This window comes from Pteronotus mesoamericanus, unplaced genomic scaffold (assembly GCF_021234165.1).
Source record: "Pteronotus mesoamericanus isolate MK-2021 breed Mesoamerican mustached bat unplaced genomic scaffold, CSHL_Meso_final contig_48, whole genome shotgun sequence".
NCBI classification, from domain to species: domain Eukaryota; kingdom Metazoa; phylum Chordata; class Mammalia; order Chiroptera; family Mormoopidae; genus Pteronotus; species Pteronotus mesoamericanus.
In genome coordinates this window covers 2,591,508-2,612,474 of record NW_026555180.1, presented here as the reverse complement: position 1 = coordinate 2,612,474, position 20,967 = coordinate 2,591,508, and the positions used below count along the sequence as shown (strand labels likewise).

General features: G+C 36.9%; 1 protein-coding gene across 4 annotated transcripts in view; it reads left to right on the top strand.

Annotated features, from left to right (window-relative positions):
• Positions 1–12,576: 12,576 nt before the first annotated feature.
• IL18R1 (interleukin 18 receptor 1) overlaps positions 12,577–20,967 on the top strand; it is a 41,175-nt gene continuing 32,784 nt past the window's right edge. For 2 of the 4 annotated variants that reach the window (XM_054577961.1, XM_054577959.1), the window contains exons 1-3: positions 12,583–12,640; positions 15,732–15,975; positions 18,392–18,560. In XM_054577961.1, coding sequence (XP_054433936.1) covers positions 12,583–12,640; positions 15,732–15,975; positions 18,392–18,560 — 471 coding nt within the window. Of the gene's footprint in view, positions 12,641–12,769; positions 12,773–15,731; positions 15,976–18,391; positions 18,561–20,967 lie in introns of all 4 variants that reach the window. The other 2 variants (XM_054577960.1, XM_054577962.1) reach the window with 2 other exon arrangements.

Sequence of the window (20,967 nt, the reverse complement as noted above, 5' to 3'; positions counted from 1 at the left end):
ACCTCTGTTACTCCACCTCCTCAACAATGATTGGTACTGTCAGGTTTCCTTTTATTTTAGTTATTTTAGTGGATGTTAAATGAATCTCATGGTTTTAATTACAGTTCTCTGATGATTAATGATGCCGAACTTTTTTCATGTTCCTTTTGGTCATTCAAACATCATACTGTGAAGGTAAAATCTTTTGCGCATTTTTAAATTGTGTTGGGTTCTATGAAGATGCTGTTTATGTATAGAAATTACTTTATATTCTGGATACAAGTTCCTTTTCAGGCAGATGTAAGGTGAGAAATTTCTCAGGCTTATCTCTCCATTTTTTTAATGGTGTAATTGATTATTAGACATTTTTAATTTTGATGACATCTAATTTCTCAATTTTTCTTTGATGGTTAGTGCTTTCTGTATCCCAGCAAATAATTTTTTTGTTTGCCTACCCAAAGATTATGGAGACAGTATCTTATGTATTTTTAGGAAATATTTATGATTCCAGCTTTTAAAAAAAATCTGCATCAAGGATGTTTTGGTTAATTTTTAGAGAGAGAAGAAGAAAGAGATAGAAACATCAATTGGTTGCCTCCTGTACATGCCCTGACTTGAGGCTGAGCCTGCAAACTTTTGGTGTATGGGGCAACGTTATAACCAATTGAGACCCCTGGCCAGGGCTATGGTTCCAGATTTTTGGCTTAGGTCTATGATCCATGGTGAATTAATATTTGTATACAGAATGAGGTAAGGGCCAAAGTTCACTTTTTTTTCTATAGAGATATCCAGTTGTTCAGCCACATTTGTGAAAGACTATTCTTTAACCACTGAATTGAAATAATGCTTTAGTCAAAAATCAATACTATATATGTATGATTCTATTATTCTATTTTATTATTTCCATTTATATGCTCATGCAAATATCATTTGCATGATTACTCTTGTCTTATTGTAAAACTTCAAGTCATCATAAGTCCTTTAACTTTGTTTTCTCAAGATTGTTATTACTGTTCTAGATTATTTTCACTTAAATTTTAAAAACAGCTTTACAATTTCTTTTAAAATTCCTTCTGTGATTTAGATTGGGATTGCATGAAATATATGGACTCTATAATCTATGGAGTTCATAAACAAACTCTATAATTTGTAGAAAATAGATATCTTAACAATGAGTCTTCCAATACATAAATATGGTATATCTCTTCATTTACTTAGCAGTGTTTTGTATTTCCCAGTAGATATCTTGTACATCTTTCAAAGGATTGCTTTCATATTTGATTTTTATGCTATTTTAAATCATATTTCTAACAAATTTCATTTTCTAAATTTCCATTAAAACTATACAGAATTACAACTGATTTTTGTATGTTTACCTCATAGCCCATGTGTGGAGAGCAGGACAGAATTAAGATGGTGTCAGTCCAGTCAACTAAGATGGCATCGAGGGAAGCCATGTTTAGAGCATGTACAGTAGAGCAATGACTCAGAGGGATGGTGCAAACCCTCTGCAGTACAACCCATGGTATACAACATGTCTTTATCTGAAGGGTAACATCACACTCAGAGCATACACAGTAGAATGACATAACCAACATGTGCTTATCAAGGTGGCACAAAATAACATGTGTTAACCAGAGTGCTAATGCAACATTGTATCATGCAAAAGTATGAAAGCAAAATCCTTCAACCAGACAGCTGAGACAGCTGAGTGGAGCTGAGATTTGGAGAGACACTCCGCTGTTCCAGTCATCCCTGCTCTAGCTGACTTTGAAGTCACAGTAGTAGACTCTGCCTTCCAAGATGCTGACCAGCTGCCTCCTGGACCTGGATCTGATCTGGACTCTTGGGACTTGGGTTCATTATCAGCCAATTCTCTTGAGCAATGTTATTGATGATTGTTTCTGAGTGATTATTATTGTTATTGGGTTATCATAGATTTGGGTTGAATCTGCATTAATAAAAGCTGACTGAATAGCATAGTCACCTATGATGACTCACTGTTATTCCTTGGTGCTGGTGTTGTCTGTAGGGGCTGAGGGGCATATAAGTGGCCTGGCACCTATGGTCTGGAACAAAGGTTGGAGACTGGCTTATAGGGAAAACCTCTGGCACAGAGGCTAGTAAGGTTAGAGTATTTCTCATGACACTATGATCTTATTTATTGTTTACAGGTTTTATTTTCTTTTGTAGATTCTAAAGGATGATCTATATAAAATTATATCCACTTTCACCAGTCGTTTTACTTCTTTCTTTTCCATCTTTATACTTTATACTTTCTATTTTTATTTTTTTACTTAATATAAATTGATTGTCCTAGGTGAGAGCTGTCCTTATCTTGTTCCCCATTTTAGTAAAAACAAAGTGTTTCATTATTAATTATGAAAGTACCTGTTAGTTTCTTATAGGTATTCATTATCAGATGAAGAATGTTCCTTTCTAGTTGCAGTTTTCCTAGCATTATTACTCAAGAAAGGGTGTTGATTTTTATCTGATGGTTTTCTTATTGTTTTTATCAAGATATAATTATATGATGTCTTTTATTATATTAATTATATATTAACATTATGTATTATATTTCTCATATTAATATAATGAATTACTTTCATTGGATTAAAAAAAATAAAAATCACTGTGTCATTAAACCTTTTCCCTGTCAGCCACGATTTCATTCTTCATTTTTGTTTGAAAATGCCAACTGCAGACCAGCCTAAAAATGTACGCTGAGTTCTACCACGCTATGAAAATTTAGAAAAATACTTCTGCCTCCAGCCTTCTTTTCTACTAAGTAATCTAAAGTCTCAAGTCCATGCATAGCGCCTCTCTCATTTCCTTATCAATAGAGAATCCTCAGGCTAAACAGAGGAATCAGGACCTGAGTGCCTGAGACAGTGACCTGCTCCTCACCTTTGGCTTACCTCAAAGACTCCTGTGTCTTTGAGAGTCTTCCTTGGCTCTTTCCCTGTCCCCAGCCCTTTCCACCCCCTTCCCTTCAGTGCTGGTGCAGATTAACTCCCTCCTCACTTTACTTTGGGGCTCACAGTTCTGGGGCCTCAAGGGGGAGTAGGAGAAGCACCGTCGCCACCACCCAGCTTTGCAGGTCACAAGCCACCACTCACAGCTGGAGAGCTACAGGGACCAGCGGCGCGTTCCAGGTACCAGGGCGCAGGCGCTAGATTTTCCAGCTGCACCGCCACCCCCGTGGTCGCGTGGCTCTGGGCACCCCAGGCCTGGCACGCAGGTGGAGGAGCCCAGACCCCAACCTGCCACCCCCGGACCTGAGCAGCGCCCCACCGCGCCCCACCACGCCTCCGCCCGCTGCTTCACACCCAGATGCTTTTTATCTCCTCTAACTTTTTGTAAGTTTTCTCCGTTCATCATTCTCTAGCTGCTTTATCTGTTTAGTCCCACTCGCGGCTCCTTTTCTCGCTTCTTGTTTCGCAGTGCGAAGGAGGCAGCCCCTTGTCGTTTCCCACCTGCTTTCTGAACTCCTGCTTCCCGCGTGGCCACCATTGTGAGGGAGGGACAACCGCTGCGCCCCACCTCCCTCGTCCGCCACCCGCGGCCTCAGCCTCTGTGACACCGTCAGAAGGTAAGGAAGGAGCGCCGCTGCCACCTGTACTACTTATTCTCTGTCGCCTTCTGGGCAGGTATTCTAAAAACAAGATCAGTTTAAGAATGGATCGAGGGAAGAGAGTGAGATGAATAGAGTCCTGTTGTGTGTCTCCGTCTGGCTGGGACTGCCCAGTCATGAAGTTGTGTAGTAACTGATGCAACCTTCCCAGGGGTTCTAACTCCGAGAGGCACCTTAGATTAAAGGCAAAAGTTTGGCAATCAGGATAATTTTTGGTGTGAAAATGGAAAGTATGACTTAGTAGCTGGATGCCTTTGGATAAATCACTGAATCTGCCTGTGCCTTGGGTTCGCCTCCTTTTATTAAGCATAACAAGAATGCCTACTTCATTTGGTTTGTATGAAGATTAAGTAAAAGTAATGCATCCATATGTTTTTACACAGTGTCAGACACAAATTAAGTGCTTAATAAATGAAAACTCTCACTTATTTTAGCTGTTCTAACTTTTTCAGAAAAAAAATTGGGAAGTTTTTACCTCTAAAACAATACTATTATATAATATATATTATAGTATATAGTAATACTTTTACTTTATGTTCTATATTATATAATATTATGTGTAAATATTAGTATATATGTATGCACACACACTTACACACACATGAAAATAACATGTGACAACATCATCAATTTTGCCTGTTGGTATAGTAATTGGAAGGCATTGTGGTGGAGGCTTGGACAAAGGCTGCTGGGGCAGTAGCCATTGAAGAGCTTCCTTGACAAAGCTACCATTGAGCTAAGCTGCAAGGACTGAAGGAACCTGGCTGTTGGGAGAAGTGGGCAGGCTGGTCCAGGTATCAGGACTAGCACATGCATAGGTCGCGGTGGGGAAGTGTAAGGATAATAATGGACATTTGTGTGACAAGGACGATGAGGTGGGAATGGTTCTCTTGGATTTCCAAATGAGTAACTTCATTCAACATAAATTTTTTTCTCCTTAGTGTAGAAGTGTGTGTGCATGCCCATACACGTATGTACATGTATATGTATGTCCAAGGTTATTTTTTCCTCTTTGCATTTGGTTATTTTATGATCTCAAAAGTTAAATAAAACACTTATGCACTTAACACTGTAGAGAAAGAATTATGTTTAAAAACTCCTGGTGTTAGGATTTTCATGAAGGAAGTTTATCTTAGCAAATGTGCAATTATGTTTTGCTAATAAAATGTAGATTTAGACAATCTACATTTATTTATGTGTAAGTCTCAGTGTAACTCTCTGTAATCAGGACTTTATCATTTCACCTAGTCAAGTCTCAGGCTCCTTATCGGAAAGAACTTTGGCTCTGGTTGGTGTGGCTCAGATGGTTGAATGTTGTTGTCCTGCAAACCAAAAGGTCCCAGGTTCCATTTCCAGCCAGGGCATGTGCCTGGGTTGCAGATTCGGTCCCCAGTCAGAGTGCATGCAAAAAGCAACTGATCAATGTTTCTCCCTCACATCGACGTTTCTCTCTCTTTCTCCTATCCTTCCCCTCTCTCTAGAATCAATAAAAAGAAAGAAAAAATTAAAAAAATAACTTTGAAGTGACTTAGCAGCTATGGGTTTCTGTAAATTATTCTTCCTCCAGAGTATGGTCATGTTACTCAGGGTGGGGTCTATAAACAAGGGCAGTGGGGCAGAATCAGGCTGAGGAGATGACTGCTGGGACACTCTGGAGGTTCCTTGGACTGTGCTACCTTGGGGGTCTGAGAGAGTGGCCAGCATGTAGCTGACCCTCATCCGAAGTCACATTTTTGGAAGAGAACTTTTTTTATTTAGAGAATATTTCATGCCATTTAGTGATTTAGAGGATGTTTGTGAGTGTTCTTTGTGTGTATATGTGTGTGTATGCACATACATACCTACATATACATGTACATATATTCACACATGTATAAGCCATATAGTCCATATATCTAAAATATTATTAAAAATATTTAATGTATATTAAATTTACTTTTACTTTTACAGATAAGTCCCCTAGGTCAGTGTTTCCCTACTTTAGCTGCACTTGCTTTGAGAAAAAATATTTTCAAGTATTTGCACTTGAGCAGACATAATTCTCTTTGATTTTTTTATAGAGTGCTCAGGCAGGATGTGTACATTATAACAGTGGTATCAACAAACTGTAAAGGGAAGATAGGACTATTTAACTCAATGCAAAGAAATAATTAGTAGCTATTTGCGAAAAATAAGTGAAGTTGACTTGATCTACATACCAAGCAAGAACATTATATGATAATGGATAAAAAAATGAAATGCAACCCCCCCAAGAAAAAAACAACTATGCCATAAAAATGAAGAAAATACAGGTAAACTGAGGGGATAGGAGTGTTCTAAATGTTAAAGTAGTGAAAAAAATCACAAAGCAAAGGAATTGACAAAGCAAAGGTTTGACTGTATAAATATAAAGTGCTCCATATGTTAAAACATCAAGAGGAATTAAAAGATAAACTAAACAACAGGACGTAAAAAACACTAAACATCTAAAAATGGGACAAAAGACATAAAATAGTTCATAAACATGGAAAGAAAAATAGCAAAAAATACATGACTAATATTTTGCTTTCTTTATACCAATAGATATGCAGATTAAAAAAACTATGAGATACATTGTACTAATCTGAATACCTAATGACATTTAAAGAGTGAGAATGCTTAATGCTTCCTTGAGTGTGGTAAGTGTACATCTTGCACTGTTTAGGAGGTATGAATTATTACAATATTTCTGGATGCTGTTTGGCAATATGCATTTATCATGTTTAAAATGTATTCTTTGTACTGTCATGTAGTTAATATAAAGCAAATAATAAGAAATACATAAAAACTAGCCTTAAATTGATATTTATTATTCTCCAGCTACTTCATATAGTAAGTCATGTAACTGTCATGCCAGCTCTGGACAGTAGTATTATTTCCTTTCATGGATAAATAAATTGAGAAACAGAGAGGGTAAGTTACTTGCTAAGCATTATTTAGCTAATAAAGAATAGAGTGAGGATACAAATCTAGCCAGTCTGGCAATAGATGCCATGCTACAAAATCTCACCCAAACTGCCTTACACAGGAAGGTTGCTTATGGGAGTTATTTTACAATGAAATACATGCAGTAAATTAAAATTTACCCATATGAAAGGAATATTATGTGACAATTAAAATGATATTGACAAAGACTATTGTGACACTGATAAAAGCTCACTTATGAAGTGAGGAATGCAGGGTATGAAATTATTTAAACATCACCTTAGTTATTTGAAAATATATAAAGTGCAAGAAAGAATACTAAAATATTATACATGTTGATTATTCCTTTTTTAAATCATCATTTTATATATTTGCTATAATTGGCATATATTACTGTAGATATCAGAAAACTTTTCAAAATAAGAAGGCAGAAATTTAAAAATTATGTAAAGGAAAAATGTTATCAATATGAAACATAACACTAAAAATTCCTCAGAATTTCTACATGCAAGAAATTTAATATTTATATGTTCTTACATATATTTTACAAATAATGTATCTATATTTCTCAGAATAGTTTTCTTTTGGAAATAAATTTCATAATTTAATATCTTAATATTTTTAAGTTTTATTTATTTTTTAAATTTATAAATCATATTTATTCTATTACAGTTGTCTCAATTTTTCCCTCTACTTGCCTTCCCTCATCCCACCCCCAACTCCCACTCCCAATGTCAAATTCTACTCTGTTGTCCATGTCTATGGGTCATTTATACATGTTCTTTTTCTAGTCCCTTCCTCTTCTTTCCACCATTGTCCTCTTTCCCCATCCTCTCTGGTCACTTTCAGTCTGCTCCATGTTTCCATGCCTGTGGTTTATTTTGTTCATTAGCTCACTTTGTTGAATAGTCCACTTATAGGTGAGATCATATGGTATTTGTCCCTCATCAACTGGCCTGCTTCACCTAGCTCAATATTCTCCAGTTTCATTCATGTTGTCACAAAAGGCAGCAGTTCCATCTCTCTTTGTATTTTTCCTTCTTAAATGCAGATTGATTTTATTTATTTGTTTAGATGTCAGAATTAATTATATTAAAAATTTAAAACCCTTATAAATCTCAGCAATTAAACCAACATGACACCAGCACAAAAATAATCAAGTAGATCAATGAAATATAATGAACATTCTAGAAACAAACATATATATCTGTCTAATAATGTAATATGTGCTTAAATTGATGTTGCAAATAAAGGGGTAAAATAAGGCTGGTTCAACAAATAAGGTACATGGACCACTATTACTTGAAATAAAACAAATAGCCCTATTTCACACATTATACAAGAAATATTCAGGGGAGTTAAAAATCAATATGTAGAATCTAAGGAGTTTTCGGAGAAAATACAAATCAATATTTTTCATGACCTGAGGTAAAATATTCAAACCCAGAAGCTATAAAGTAAATATTCACAATATGAATATATAAACATTCAACTATATAGTAATGTACATATAAAAAAAGTTAAAGGACCAGTAATAGAAAAGTATTTGCAACACATCTAAAACATGGTTAATAGTTGTTTTTAAAAAGTTCTACAAACTTTTAATAAAAAAAATTGATAAAGAATACCAAAAAGTCATTTAAAGCTTTGTTTAAAAATAATAGAAATAGGCAAGAAATTTACTAAAACTGGGTTAGTTTCAACAAATAATAAAGGGACAATTAAAATAACATCATTGTCACAATCAGATTAATGATATTAAAAATATTGGTAATATCAGGTATTGGCTACTCTGAAAGGAACTGGGTATTCATAGAAACTTTTTCTTCATGTTAAAGCAGTCCCTTTAGCATATTTTGCAGTGCTGGTTTGGTGGAGGTGTATTCTTTTAGCCGTCCTTTGTCTGGGAAACTCCTTATTTTGCTTTCCATTTTAATTGAGAGACTTGCTGGGTAGAGCAGTCTTGGTTGCAGGCCATTGCTTTTCATGACTTGGAATATTGCTTGCCATTCCCTTCTGGCTTGTAGTGTTTCTGTTGAGAAGTCAGCTGCTAGCTGTATCGGGTCTCCCTTATATGTTACTACCTCTTCTCCCTTGCTGCCTTTAGGATTCTCTGTTTGTCTTTGATATTTGCCATTTTCATGATGATGTGTCTTGGAGTGGGCCTCATTGGGTTCCTCTTGAATGGGACCCTCTGTGCTTCCTGGACTTGCGTGACTTTTTCTCGCCTCAAACTAGGGAAGTTTTCCATCATGACTTTTTCAAAGAGGTTCTCTATCCCTTCCTCATCTTCTTCTCCTTCTGGTATCCCTCTTATAAGGATATTATTGCATTTCAGGTTATTCTGCATTTCCCTAAATGCCTCTTCATTCTTTTGGAGCCGTTTTTCCATTTGTTGTTCTTTCTGGGAACTTCTTTCTACCTTGACCTCCATCTCACTGATTCGATTCTCGGCTTCATTCAGCCTGCTGTGGTTCCTTCTACTGTGTTCTTCAATTCAGAAATGGTATTCTTCATATCCTCTTGTGTCTTCTTGATAGTTTCTATGTCCTTTTCCAGGCTGATATAGTTTGCTGTAAGATTCTGATAGTTTCTCAGCAGTTTCTCATAGTTATCTTTGAGCTGGCTGAGCTCATTGAGCTTCCTTAGAACCACTGTTTTGAATTCAGTATCTGATAGTTCCCTTGCCTCTATCTCATTTAGCTCTCTCTGTGGGGAGTCCCCTTTTCCACTCATTTGGCGGGAACTTCTTTTTCTTCCCATTTTTGTGTGAGTCTGTTAAGTATTTTTGTCCTTTTCTTTCTGGGCTTGCCTCTGATGATGTCAGTTGTTGACCCTATAGGGCCTTGGGTTGTTTTTTTGAGCCTTCCAGGAGTCTAATGGCTGTGTCTGACTCCTGCTTCGAGCAGCTCTGTGACCCCTTCGGTCAGGGCTGGGCTATATTTTGGGATCTCTCTACCCTCTCACGCGGGCTCCTTGAGCACGCTCCCAGCTCGGCAGGATCCCCCGCCTGCCTGGGCTCGCAAGTGCTTGCCCCAGACCAGGGGACTTATTTGCGACCTCACGTACTCATTTGGCCCCCCTGGCTGGCGAGCTCTGTGGCACTGGTCAGTTTAGGGTCTTCTATTGTGTATTTTCCCCGCTTTTGGCTCTTTGGGTGCATTGCTTGCCCTTGCCAAATGGGGACTACGGAAATGGGAGGAAGTCAGCTCAAGGACTCTCCGGTTAATCCTGTCTCTGGTCTCTTCTCCAGGGACTCTGGGCAGCTCTACTAATTTTTTGGGCTGCTCCGCAATAGCTGGCGGGCAGGTCAATTTATGCCTGCCCTTGCCGCTCTGTGCACTCCCTCGCAGGCCGTATCGGTGCCAGTCTGTGGGAGGCCTTGCCGGCCGGTGCAAGCGTTCGCCAGCCCGCGTGGGTCACACACAGTCGCCAACCCTCGCAGATCACTTGACACAAGTGTGGGATTCCTTTATGCCCTCAAATCAGGAGAAAAGTTGTCTGCAGAATTGGAAATGGAATCCAATGACACAACAGAATCTGATTTTGAATCCACTGAATTCTCAGAATGAGAAGTGGAAGCAATTATAATTTTTGAGATGTTTTATCATCTCTTCTGATGATCTTCAAATGTCAATGGCTCTTAACACATTAACTGGACAGGGAATCCACGCTGGGCAGCCTTGCTGCCGCTGGATGGGTGTCAAGACTCTCGCAGCTCGAGCTCTTCTCCATGGCGCGGCGCGGAGAGCGCGATGGAAAGGCTGAAGCGACCTCCACGGCAGCCAGGCGGGAGGAGCAGAGGGAGGAGTCCATATTGATTTTTAACTCACCTGAATATTTCTTGTATAATGTGTGAAATAGGGTTTTCTATTTGTTTTATTTCAAGTAATAGTGGTCCATGTGCCTTATTTGTTGAATCAGCCTTATTTTACCCCTTGATTTGCAACATCAATTTAAGCATATATTACATTATTAGACAGATATATATGTTTGTTTCTAGAATGTTCATTATATTTCATTGATCTACTTGATTATTTCTGTGCTAGTGTCATGTTGTTTTAATTTCTGAGACTTCGTAATGGTTTTAAATTTTTTAATATTTTATAATTGACTTTGACATTTAAAAAAGTAAATAAATAAACTCTGCATTTAAGATGAAAGGAAGAAAGGAAGGAAGGAAGAAAGAAAGAAGCAAAGGTGTAACTCCTTCCTTTTGTGATAACATGGATGAAACTGGAGAATATTATGCTAAGTGAAATAAGCCAGTTGGTGAAAGACAAATATCATATGATCTCACCTATAAGTGGACTCTATTCAACAAAATAAATAATGAACAAAATAAACCACAGGCATGGAAACATGGAGCAGACTGAAAGTGACCAGAGAGGATGGGGAAAGAGGACAATGGTGGAAAGAAGGAGTAGGGACTAGATTAAGAACATATATGAATGACCCATGCACATGAACAGATAGGAATTGACTTTGGGAGTAGGGATTGGGGGTGGGATGTGTGGACGGGGGTAAAGGGGGAAAAATTGAGACAACTGTAATAGAATAAACATGATTTAAAAGTTTTTAAAAAAAGTGGAGTTGACCTATTGAATCTCAGCTTTAATTTATTTCAGGAAAGTACAGTTGACTCTTGAACAACACAGGTTTGAGCTGCATGGGTCCACTTGTACTCTTTTTTTTCCCCCGATAAATATATGCAATATGTAAAAAAAAAAAAAAAAAGTATTCCAATTCCGTTATGAACAGTTGGTACTTTCCATACATACTTATTCCTTTTGTCTCTACTTTATTGATTATTATCTCCTGGAAATTACATCAATGCATGGTGATATTATCCATAAAGATTGATATAAATGGTTTGGCAATTTAGTCATTCAGTTTTATCTGTGATTTGCCCTTTTTTTTCAGTATGTAATTAGTAAGACAATTATTTTGGGCTGAGAGGTTACTTTAATCACTCAGTTATTTTGGAGATAGGTATTCTTACCATTTCCACCTTGGAATGAGCAAACAGACTTGGAGACTTTAAGTAACTCACCCAAGGTTGCACAGCTTGTCAAAGCGCAATCTGGAATGCCCACCCAGGTACATGTGCCCCAGAAACCAGGTTCTTTCCATGATGCTGTACTTCTTCAATTCTGTAAAGCTAGGTGTCTGGTATAAAAGTAACATGACATTGTTTATGGAAATTCAGACCTGGTATATGAAACCCAATGAACCCTTCCCACCTATTCCGCCTTCTAAATTTGTAATTAGTAGGACAAAAGTTGGGTTGGAGTAAGATTGAAATTCAACACAGATTTGAGTCCATTGAGTCTGTTTCTGTCTGCAGTGTATGCAGTGCCCTCTTTGTTTCTCCATTTCCCTAAAATAAACACATAGGGGCATGTGAGTGTAGAATCATGCACACATATCCAAATACCTGTTTCTCATTAACAAGGATTCATGAGTGCTTTCTAAGTGCTAAGCATTGTGCTGGACTTTAGTGATGTAGTATTCAAAAAGTAGACTTAGTTCCTAACTTCTGAAACTTATGTTACAAAGCAAGAGGATGGATGAGAGAAAAACAAAATGAAACTGGGTCTCTCTCTCCCTCCCCCTGCCCCACACACACAGGAGCAGAACTGTCAAACATATCGCTGTATTACAGACTATCTATTCATAGAATAGCAGATTTTCCACAAATACTGTTGTCTTCAACTTTATTCTTGGAGACAAGATTTAGTAGACCAGGCCTAAAATACACCCAGCCCTCTCGTATCAGAAAATTGCATTGCTAGGGATTTCTTCTTGATGCTGAAATTCATTACCTAGAAATTTTATTGATTGTACTTGGCTGAAAGTTTCAAGAAGAATTGGTGACTACATTAAGAGACATGTGCCATTTCTAAAAATTCTGTGTGCCAGAAGATTTTTTAAAAAATCTTCATAAGACAAGTATGCTTTTATTTGAAAGTATTAGCTGACCCTGTCTTATTCTGTTTTCCAGAAAAGCTTTTAGAATCCTAAACATGCATTGTGGACAACTATTCCTGACACTTTTGGTACTTATGTTTACAAGCACCTTGGGTAAGTAATAGTTATTCACAAACATATGTCATTGGTAATCTAGAGGAAATATCAAGGTTTTGCTTTTTTTTTATGTGGAGGTGGCTATTGAAGAAGCTGAATTCATTGAAATTAGTGAATTTAAATTAGAAGGTTGCCAAATTTTTGGTGTCTGACAAAGAGAAAAAAGTTAATAGGAATGGGATTAAATAAAGAATCATATGGGTTTACTGAAAAGGAAAAGATTTGGCACTCTGAATTTATGTAGAGAAAGCAGGATATAAAAATTTACATCCTGAAATAAATTACATTTGTCTGAGATGAAAGTCTGCTTTATGTTGTTTAAAACCAAATAGGTCACAGCTGTCTTTATTAGTGACTTTTAGAAAATTTTACACAAGTTATCTCCTTCCCAAAATGAAGACAAAGATTCATTTCATAGTTTAGGGAATGCAGGGCAGGATGTAAGTGGGAATACCTTATAGATCTTAAGGAAAATGTTAGAGTTAGAGCAACTATATATGAGAAATACTTCTTTGGCTATGGAAGACAAAAAGGTTTTATAGCAAGTGTCGAATACCAATTTTAATTTTTTAGCAGTGACTGCTTGATGACTTTTATTGAGAAATATTCTGAGGCCTCTTAAGGATTCTTTGGAGAAGAATCCATTATCAAACTATTCTGTAGAGAAGAGTTCAATGGTGGATTAGTAAGGTGTTTTTCTGGATTTTGAAGAGAAAGTAGGAGCACAATTATTTATTTTCCTCGATCTATTATCAAGGAGACGGAAACACATGAATCCATATCCTCTACTTTGACAATGGCTGTTGAAGAAAGGGTGGAGTGAAGTTACTGATATTTTCAAATATTAATACAGGTTCTATTTGGGGATATATTTACTTAAATGGGTCTGTGTATTGTTGAGATGCACACAATGCAATACTACCTAGTTATTAAAGGAAGGAGGTAGATCCTCACTTCTTGATATGGAATGATCTGTCAGAAACTGCTGAGCGCAAAAGCAAGGTGAAGGACAGTGTGCATCATGGGTCTTCCACTCTGTAGACATACACTAATAACCTTGCTCCAAGGTTACAATAAAAACATGTTTCAGGCTCAGAAATAGCCACGCAATCTATTTCATTAGGTTGCTAAGGTCCTACCTCTCTGTTCTTTAGTTGTTTGAAGAGCACCTTCTGTGGAGGGTTTATTCTAGGACTGGGGTCCCCAGCCTCTGGGCCATAGACCAGTACTGGCCTGGCCTGTTAGGAACTGGGCTGCACAGCAGGAGTTGAGCTTGAATGTAATATGCTTGAATAATCCTGAAATCATTTCTACATCTCAGGTCTGTGGAAAAATTGTCTTTCATGAAACCTGTCCCTTGTGTCAAAAAAGTTGGTGACTGCTGCTCTAGGAAGTCATGACAATATCCTACATGTAGGATTCATTTAACTGAGTTAAAGCTAGATGACAACATCCCATTATGTCCAAACTCAAGACAATTTGTGAAAATGTCTTTTCTATAGATTCCATATACCTTGAACTCAACTTATTTCTCCAGTAAAAACCACTTTTTAGTCAACACAGGCTGTACTGTTAAACCTGAGTTGATATCTGCAGCCATTAGCTGCCTGGGGAACAGGAATATTCAACTGACAATCATCCTCCCCTGGAGAGTATGTATTCCTGGTTAAGTTTCTTCAAATGATAACTACCTCCAAAGAGAAACTAGTCACATATATGTCTATCAAAAACATAGGACAGATGTTTATAGAAGCTTTTTAAAGATGGGCCAAACTCTGGAAATAACCCAAATGTTCAGCATCAATAGAATGGGTAAATAGTCAAATGCCAACACAACTGAATACTACAGTATATAACTATGAAAAAAAGAACAAATCATTGCTGCACCCAGCCACATTGATGCCTATCATAGACATAATGATATATGAAAGAATCCAGAGAATGTATTCTATGATGTTTATTTTTTTATATACACATATGTATCTCTAAAACAGAAAAAATTAAACTGTAAATAGTTTGCCATCCTTTTGGGTGTCAGTTAAACTAACACCCACATTTACACGTATACTACACTTTCTATATTGAAGTACTGAAATGTAAAATAGAAATTCTATAACAAGCACCACACACAAGGTTCATCCTCCTGTGCTTTGAGTATAATAGCTTTAACATCCATGTTTTAGAAAGAATGCTTCTACCATTTGAGCCACTTCCTCTTTACATTGTGGTTAACAACATTGAGCTAAAACTTGACTGTTTTTTTCCGAAATAAACCCTAACTATAGAAAAGGTATTTTTTCCCCATATTCTGAGGGAAATGCTCTACTCAGTTTAAGGATTATCATTCTCAAAATGAGGTTAAAAGGCATCCTAGAGCCACCCAAGGACAGAATATAGGAAAGGTCCATGTGTTTATGCTGACTTTGAACTATCAGAAATACAAAAGGAGGGGAATGGTGACCCTGTGTAACTGAAGGGATCCAATAAATTCTCAAGTCCAGAATTACTGGGTTAGTTGAGAGAGAGAGAGAGAGAGAGAGAGAGAGAGAGAGAGAGAGAGAGAGAGAAATGTGAACTCAAAGAGGGGGAGTGACTGATACCCAGGTTTGGAGTGATATGAATCAATTCTTGATTAGCCACATGATAGACTAGAGAGATAATGAATTTGCATGCATTCTAAGCTACGCAGAAACATCTTTAATCACCTCCACACCTACCTGGAGAATGGGTGACTAGGTAGACTGAGTGAAAGATAGGTAAGACTTCTGAGGATGCAAATGAAAAACTCTGAAATCTTTAGGTTTCTTGTTTTCTTTTCCATGGAGACTTCTCTGCTAGGGATGTTTTTGGAAAGGCATGGCAACACTGTGACTTTTGCAGCTTCCCTTATAAGGAGGTTGCCATGTGTAACATTTTATTTTAAAAGATTACATTATATTTATCTCTCTTCTAACTATGGTAGATTAAGAGTTAAGGAGAAGCTATTGGAAGCTTTATTCTCATTTATTTTCTGAAAGTGCTGTAGTGTTGGAAAATTACCTGTCACACTGTGTTTGATTTTTTTCTTTTATTTTTCTAATCTTTTAAGAAACCTGTACTCTACGTCCTCATATTACTGCTGTTGAAGGGGAACCTTTCTATTTGAAATATTGCTTATCTTCACCTGAGCATGAGAATGAACCAACCACCATGAAATGGTACAAAAGCAATGAATCACATGGACGTGTTGAGCTAAGCTCAAGCAGTTCACCCAGAATTACTTTGCATGATTATGTTTTGGAGTTTTGGCCAGTTGAGTTGGATGACAGTGGATCTTACCTTTTCCAAATGGGGTAAATGTACTTTTTCTTTTTGTTAGTATATTTCAAATCATGTATACAGTGATCTGAAAGGTGAGAGAACCTATAAATTTTATCTCCTTTACTCTTCCTACAACATGAAATAAATGCTTCAGTATTGAAAAATTATATTAAATGTTGCCCCTATGTTTATGTTGTTAGTGAGCTTAATGAAATGAAAATAATGAAAGGAGATTACCTTAAAATGATTTCTTTTTAAGAGATTCTTGCCGAAGATAAGTGAAGATTGAATGAAATTCATGTTAAAATTCAGCTGTTCCTGTTATCTAGAGCTGCTGGTGAAACAAATGGTGTTGTGAACATGTAATGAAATGGGGGTCATGTTAACTTCCTGGGTGGTGTCCTCAGGCTGGGCAGTGGGGTTGGAACTGGTGTAGACACATCCTAGTCTAGCTATCAAGTGTTTGTTGAGAGCGAGGTGGCAGTGCTAGTGAAGGATTTGTGTGTGTGGGAGCCAATAACAAAGCTATAACCAGAGCCAGTGAAGGAGGGAAACACAGATTCTTTGCGCAGTCTTCTCATGACAACCTGAGACTGCCAGGATGCTCAGAATCAGAGTCATAGTTCTGTGAAATGAGAACAACCAGCTAAATGTGTCAATGATTATTACTGAACTTGGTTCTTTTTATACTTTATCTAATGAGATGACAAAAGAGTAACTGGGAGAAGGAATTTTCTATGTGATAGACTGTAAGAACATAGATGACAGGGCTTATCTGGTACTTTTGTGATGTTATATATACTTATGTATCTATGTATGTGTGTATTTTATAGAGACTTGAGACCAACCTGTAGAAAACAGCTCAGGACAAGGAGAGTGGTTATGATGCTAAATTCAGTAGATTTTTTTCATGAGCACCTCTGAAGTGAGTTCTGATCATTATCAACAGTACTGTTGAAAGTAGAGTGAGATATCACAGTGAAACCTTAATATCACTCCTGTGGTTTTACTGAATGAGGTCATTTTGGTTTGTTTTTATGTATAGGAACCCTCAGGGGTCAGAAAGAAAATCAAGAACTCTTTTTTTTTTTAAACCAATGTATTTAAATGAACTTTTAGGAGAAATGATTCCAGAAATGGGGCAAAACCAAGTCTTTTCACAGTAAAGTTGAGTGAATATTTGTTTTGGGGTACAGAAAAAGAACTTCATCCTAATCTTGATTGAATAAAGGCATGACTTAAATGACCAAAGTATTCTGAACAGAGCAGAAAAAGCAAACTGAGGGGAAGAGCTGGTCATCTACCAATGTTTCTTGCAGACAGACAGGGGTAAAGGGCATCAACTGTTTCTAGTATAGGAGGTAAAGAATGCAGCCTGCACTAGGAAAAAAGTGGAATCATAAGATAGAAGTTGGTTATCACAGATGTGTGCAGGGATAAGGAAGTGGCTGGGAGAGGAGAGGAAAACCAAGGTGGCTCACAGTGGCTAAGGTGATAAACTCCGAAGGGTATTGGAGGTTGATAAATAAGGTGAGACAAAAGGGATGATGGAAAGAGCAGCCCTGACAGTGGTTTTGGGGGAAAAAAGGCAGTCTGCATGGGAGCAGGTTGTTTTGGACACCTGGGAATCTTGAAGGTAGAGACTTTTTAAAATAGAGTGCAACTGGTGAAGAGTATCCTGAGTGTGTATGTGTGCATGTGTGCCAATTTAGGTGAGGTATGCTTTGTGGTTTCATGTGGGATTCATCAATGACCAGACTGTACTCCTGTAATTGTCTCCTTAGAATCTAGTGCTTTAATTTTTCAGGATTCTATTGCAAATGATCAAATACCTCTGAAGACTAACATGCCAATCCTGCAGGGAAAATCACTTTGTCAGATCAAATTTTAAGGAGGAAATCCACTAAGAAGGAAGTGGATGCAGGAGAGTTTTTGATGAAGAGGTAAAGAAGTAAAAGTGAAGAAAAAAGCACCTGTGAAGTCTTACCAGGTCCTAGGCTGACAAGCAGCAACATTGGCTCAGTAAGGGGCCTCAAAAGAGTGGGCTAGAGTTTCTTAAATCCCTTCTATTTGTTGTCAGGTGTGATTCTTGCAACTAGGATGACTGGTCCTGACAGGGGTGTGGATGGTGACAACTTTGGATCCGTTTGCCTCAGCTTCACACAAGCCTTTGAGATCTTCCTAGCGCACTGCATGCTGCCTTTTTCAGGATTCTGGGGCAGTGTCTTGGATGTGGAGACATTCCTCCTGTTAGAATTTGTTGAGTGTTAGGACTCAGGACAGCAGAAGTAGAAAGAAATGTGGCCTGATAATATTGGAATATGCATGCACCTCCTTCTTTATAAACAACTTGATAGAGAGACTAGAAATGTATCTTTTTCCAGTACAGTGAGGCCCAAGTCAGAGAAATGTTACAGTGTTTAATATCTTTAAACCTTTATTTCATAGAAATGATACTCATGAATGGAGATTAAATGTCATCAGAAGAAGTAAACACAGATGTTTTGCTGAAAAACAAGTAATTAGTATAACTGTGGAAGTTAAAAAAGCTTTGCAAATACCCTGTGATGAACGTAGTTACTATAAAAAGCTAGTTAACAGAACGTCATTATATAAGGTAATGCTTTTAAAATATTTTAACTTAAGACTTGGTAGAAAAGACAAAATTTCAAGAGGGTCTGGTGGCTATGGAACTTTTTTGTTCTCATATCATATAAGCTGTGTGACCTCACACAGTGGCCCTCTCTGAGTTAGGTGCCCTCTAGAGTTGCTGTAATGAGTCCCTACACACAAGGAATGGAACACAATTCTTGCCTGATATTAATATTTCATAAATGATAATGGCTTCCTCTCTCTTGTCCTTCCTTCATTTTTCTTCTTTTTTAATAAATCATTTTTAGGAATACTAAAGATTTTCATTTTCTTCTGCCACATATATTTAAAATTTTTAATTCTATTATATACATATTTTCTGATTACATTGCTTTATAAAATTGGAAGATAGAAAAATGATTAATGAAAATAGAAATCACTTATAATCTCACCAGCCAGAGACTGTGTTCTTTTTCTTCTTCATAAACAGCTACTTTTAAAAAGTGGTATTATTTAATGGCTTATATTTTTCCTTTCTTCACTAAAAATTATATTGTGATCATTCCTTCACACATTTAAACATTCTTTCAACCATAGGATTCCATTGTGTATATATTATATCTGACTAATCCCCTGTTATTAAACATTTGTTAGTTTCTACTTTTGACTATTATTTGTAAGGCTAAAATAAATATTATTCCTATAACCCTTAGTGGGTATATATGATTTTATCCTCTAACCAAATCCCTAAAAGTAGAATTATTGGATCAAAGGCTATGAGCATGCTTATGGCTTTTGATGCACATTATCAAACTCCTCTCCAGGGAACGAGGCCAGTTTAAAATCCTCTTTCCTTATGCAGCCACCAAACTGAAAGAAATACTCTAGATCATGCAAAACTTCTGTAAACCTTAATGTGTTTTCCCTATATTTCTTTTCTTAATAATAAATTAATTTTTGTATATTTGTTGCATCATAGTTTTACTTTTTTTGTGGATTGTCTACTTTCTTTGCCTATTTTCTTCAGTTGATGTACCTTCTACTTGTTGAGTTGTAAGAGCGCTTTTAGACAATACTATAGAGATTGTATATACAGATACAATATATACACATTGACGTGTATATTACATAAACACATACATTTATACACTCAAATGTATATTATATATACATATGCATTTATACACTCGCATGTATATTATATATACACTCACATGTATATTACATATACATATGCATATACTCACATGTATACTATATATGCACATGCATTTATATACTCACATGTATATCACATATACACATGCATTTGTACACATATGTATATTACATGCACATATATACTCACGTGTGTGTTGTATATACACATGCATTTATATACTTAAATGTATACAAATATAATATACACAAACATATAAATAATATGCATGCACACACACAACACAAATTACATTCGTTCTATAAAAGAACAAACCTAAAAAATATGACTTAGTCATGGAAACTTTGAAGAGCTATGAGAGAGGGTGGTCTGAATAGAAGACCTTGGAAAAGTTGAAACTGTTCCTTTTGCTTGAACACTGTTTACATGTGATTTTTCAAGGACAGATCTTATGCAAAATGTTTTCTAAATGACTGAATAAGCACCTGTTGACTTAACTCCATATCCTGTCAAAGGTGCAAATGTTTAACAGTACATGTAAATTTGAGGTCATTGTACTGGATTTTAACTAATACCAACATGCAGATATTTTAAGTTAGAGAATAAATGCATAGAGGATGTTTTTAGCTAGAGAGTTGACCTCAAGGTTAAGTATTTATAGTCTGTTTACAGATCATGACCTACATGAGGGGAGGGGAGCAAGGAAGCTAAATCAGTAAGTGATTGATTGGAAAAAAGAGAAGAGTCTTTAATATTTTAACAGCTTGGAAAAAATCAGTTTGGGTTTATAAAAATTTGGGGTATACAGAAACAATTTACTGATGTGAGGTACACATGTGGGTGCTTCACAAGCCACTTCTAAACACCCTCCGGACCTGGCTCCAGTTGCCACCAGCTGCGGCCGCTTTGAGAGGATATTCTGTGGGCAGTAGGCTCTTCTCATTCAGTAATTGCAGGAACAATGGCACCTAGTCAGGATTAGTAGTTTAGTTCCCATTTTCCCCATCTGGTTCTTAGATTGTTTCATAACCTATCTGTGGGTGGACTGATGGTTGGATCGAAGGAAGTGGCTTTCTGTTTTTATCAATCCCTGTGACATAGGTGGACATTTGTGAGAGAGATATTTATGTGTCTATAGATTTGAGTATTCTTGATACATTTCTAATCAATCCACTGTCTTTTGATGGAACACATCAAATGTGTGGGTATTCTGCTAAGTACTCAGTTCTGTGAATAACTCTGCTCCCATACCCACTACCCACCCCCAGGACAG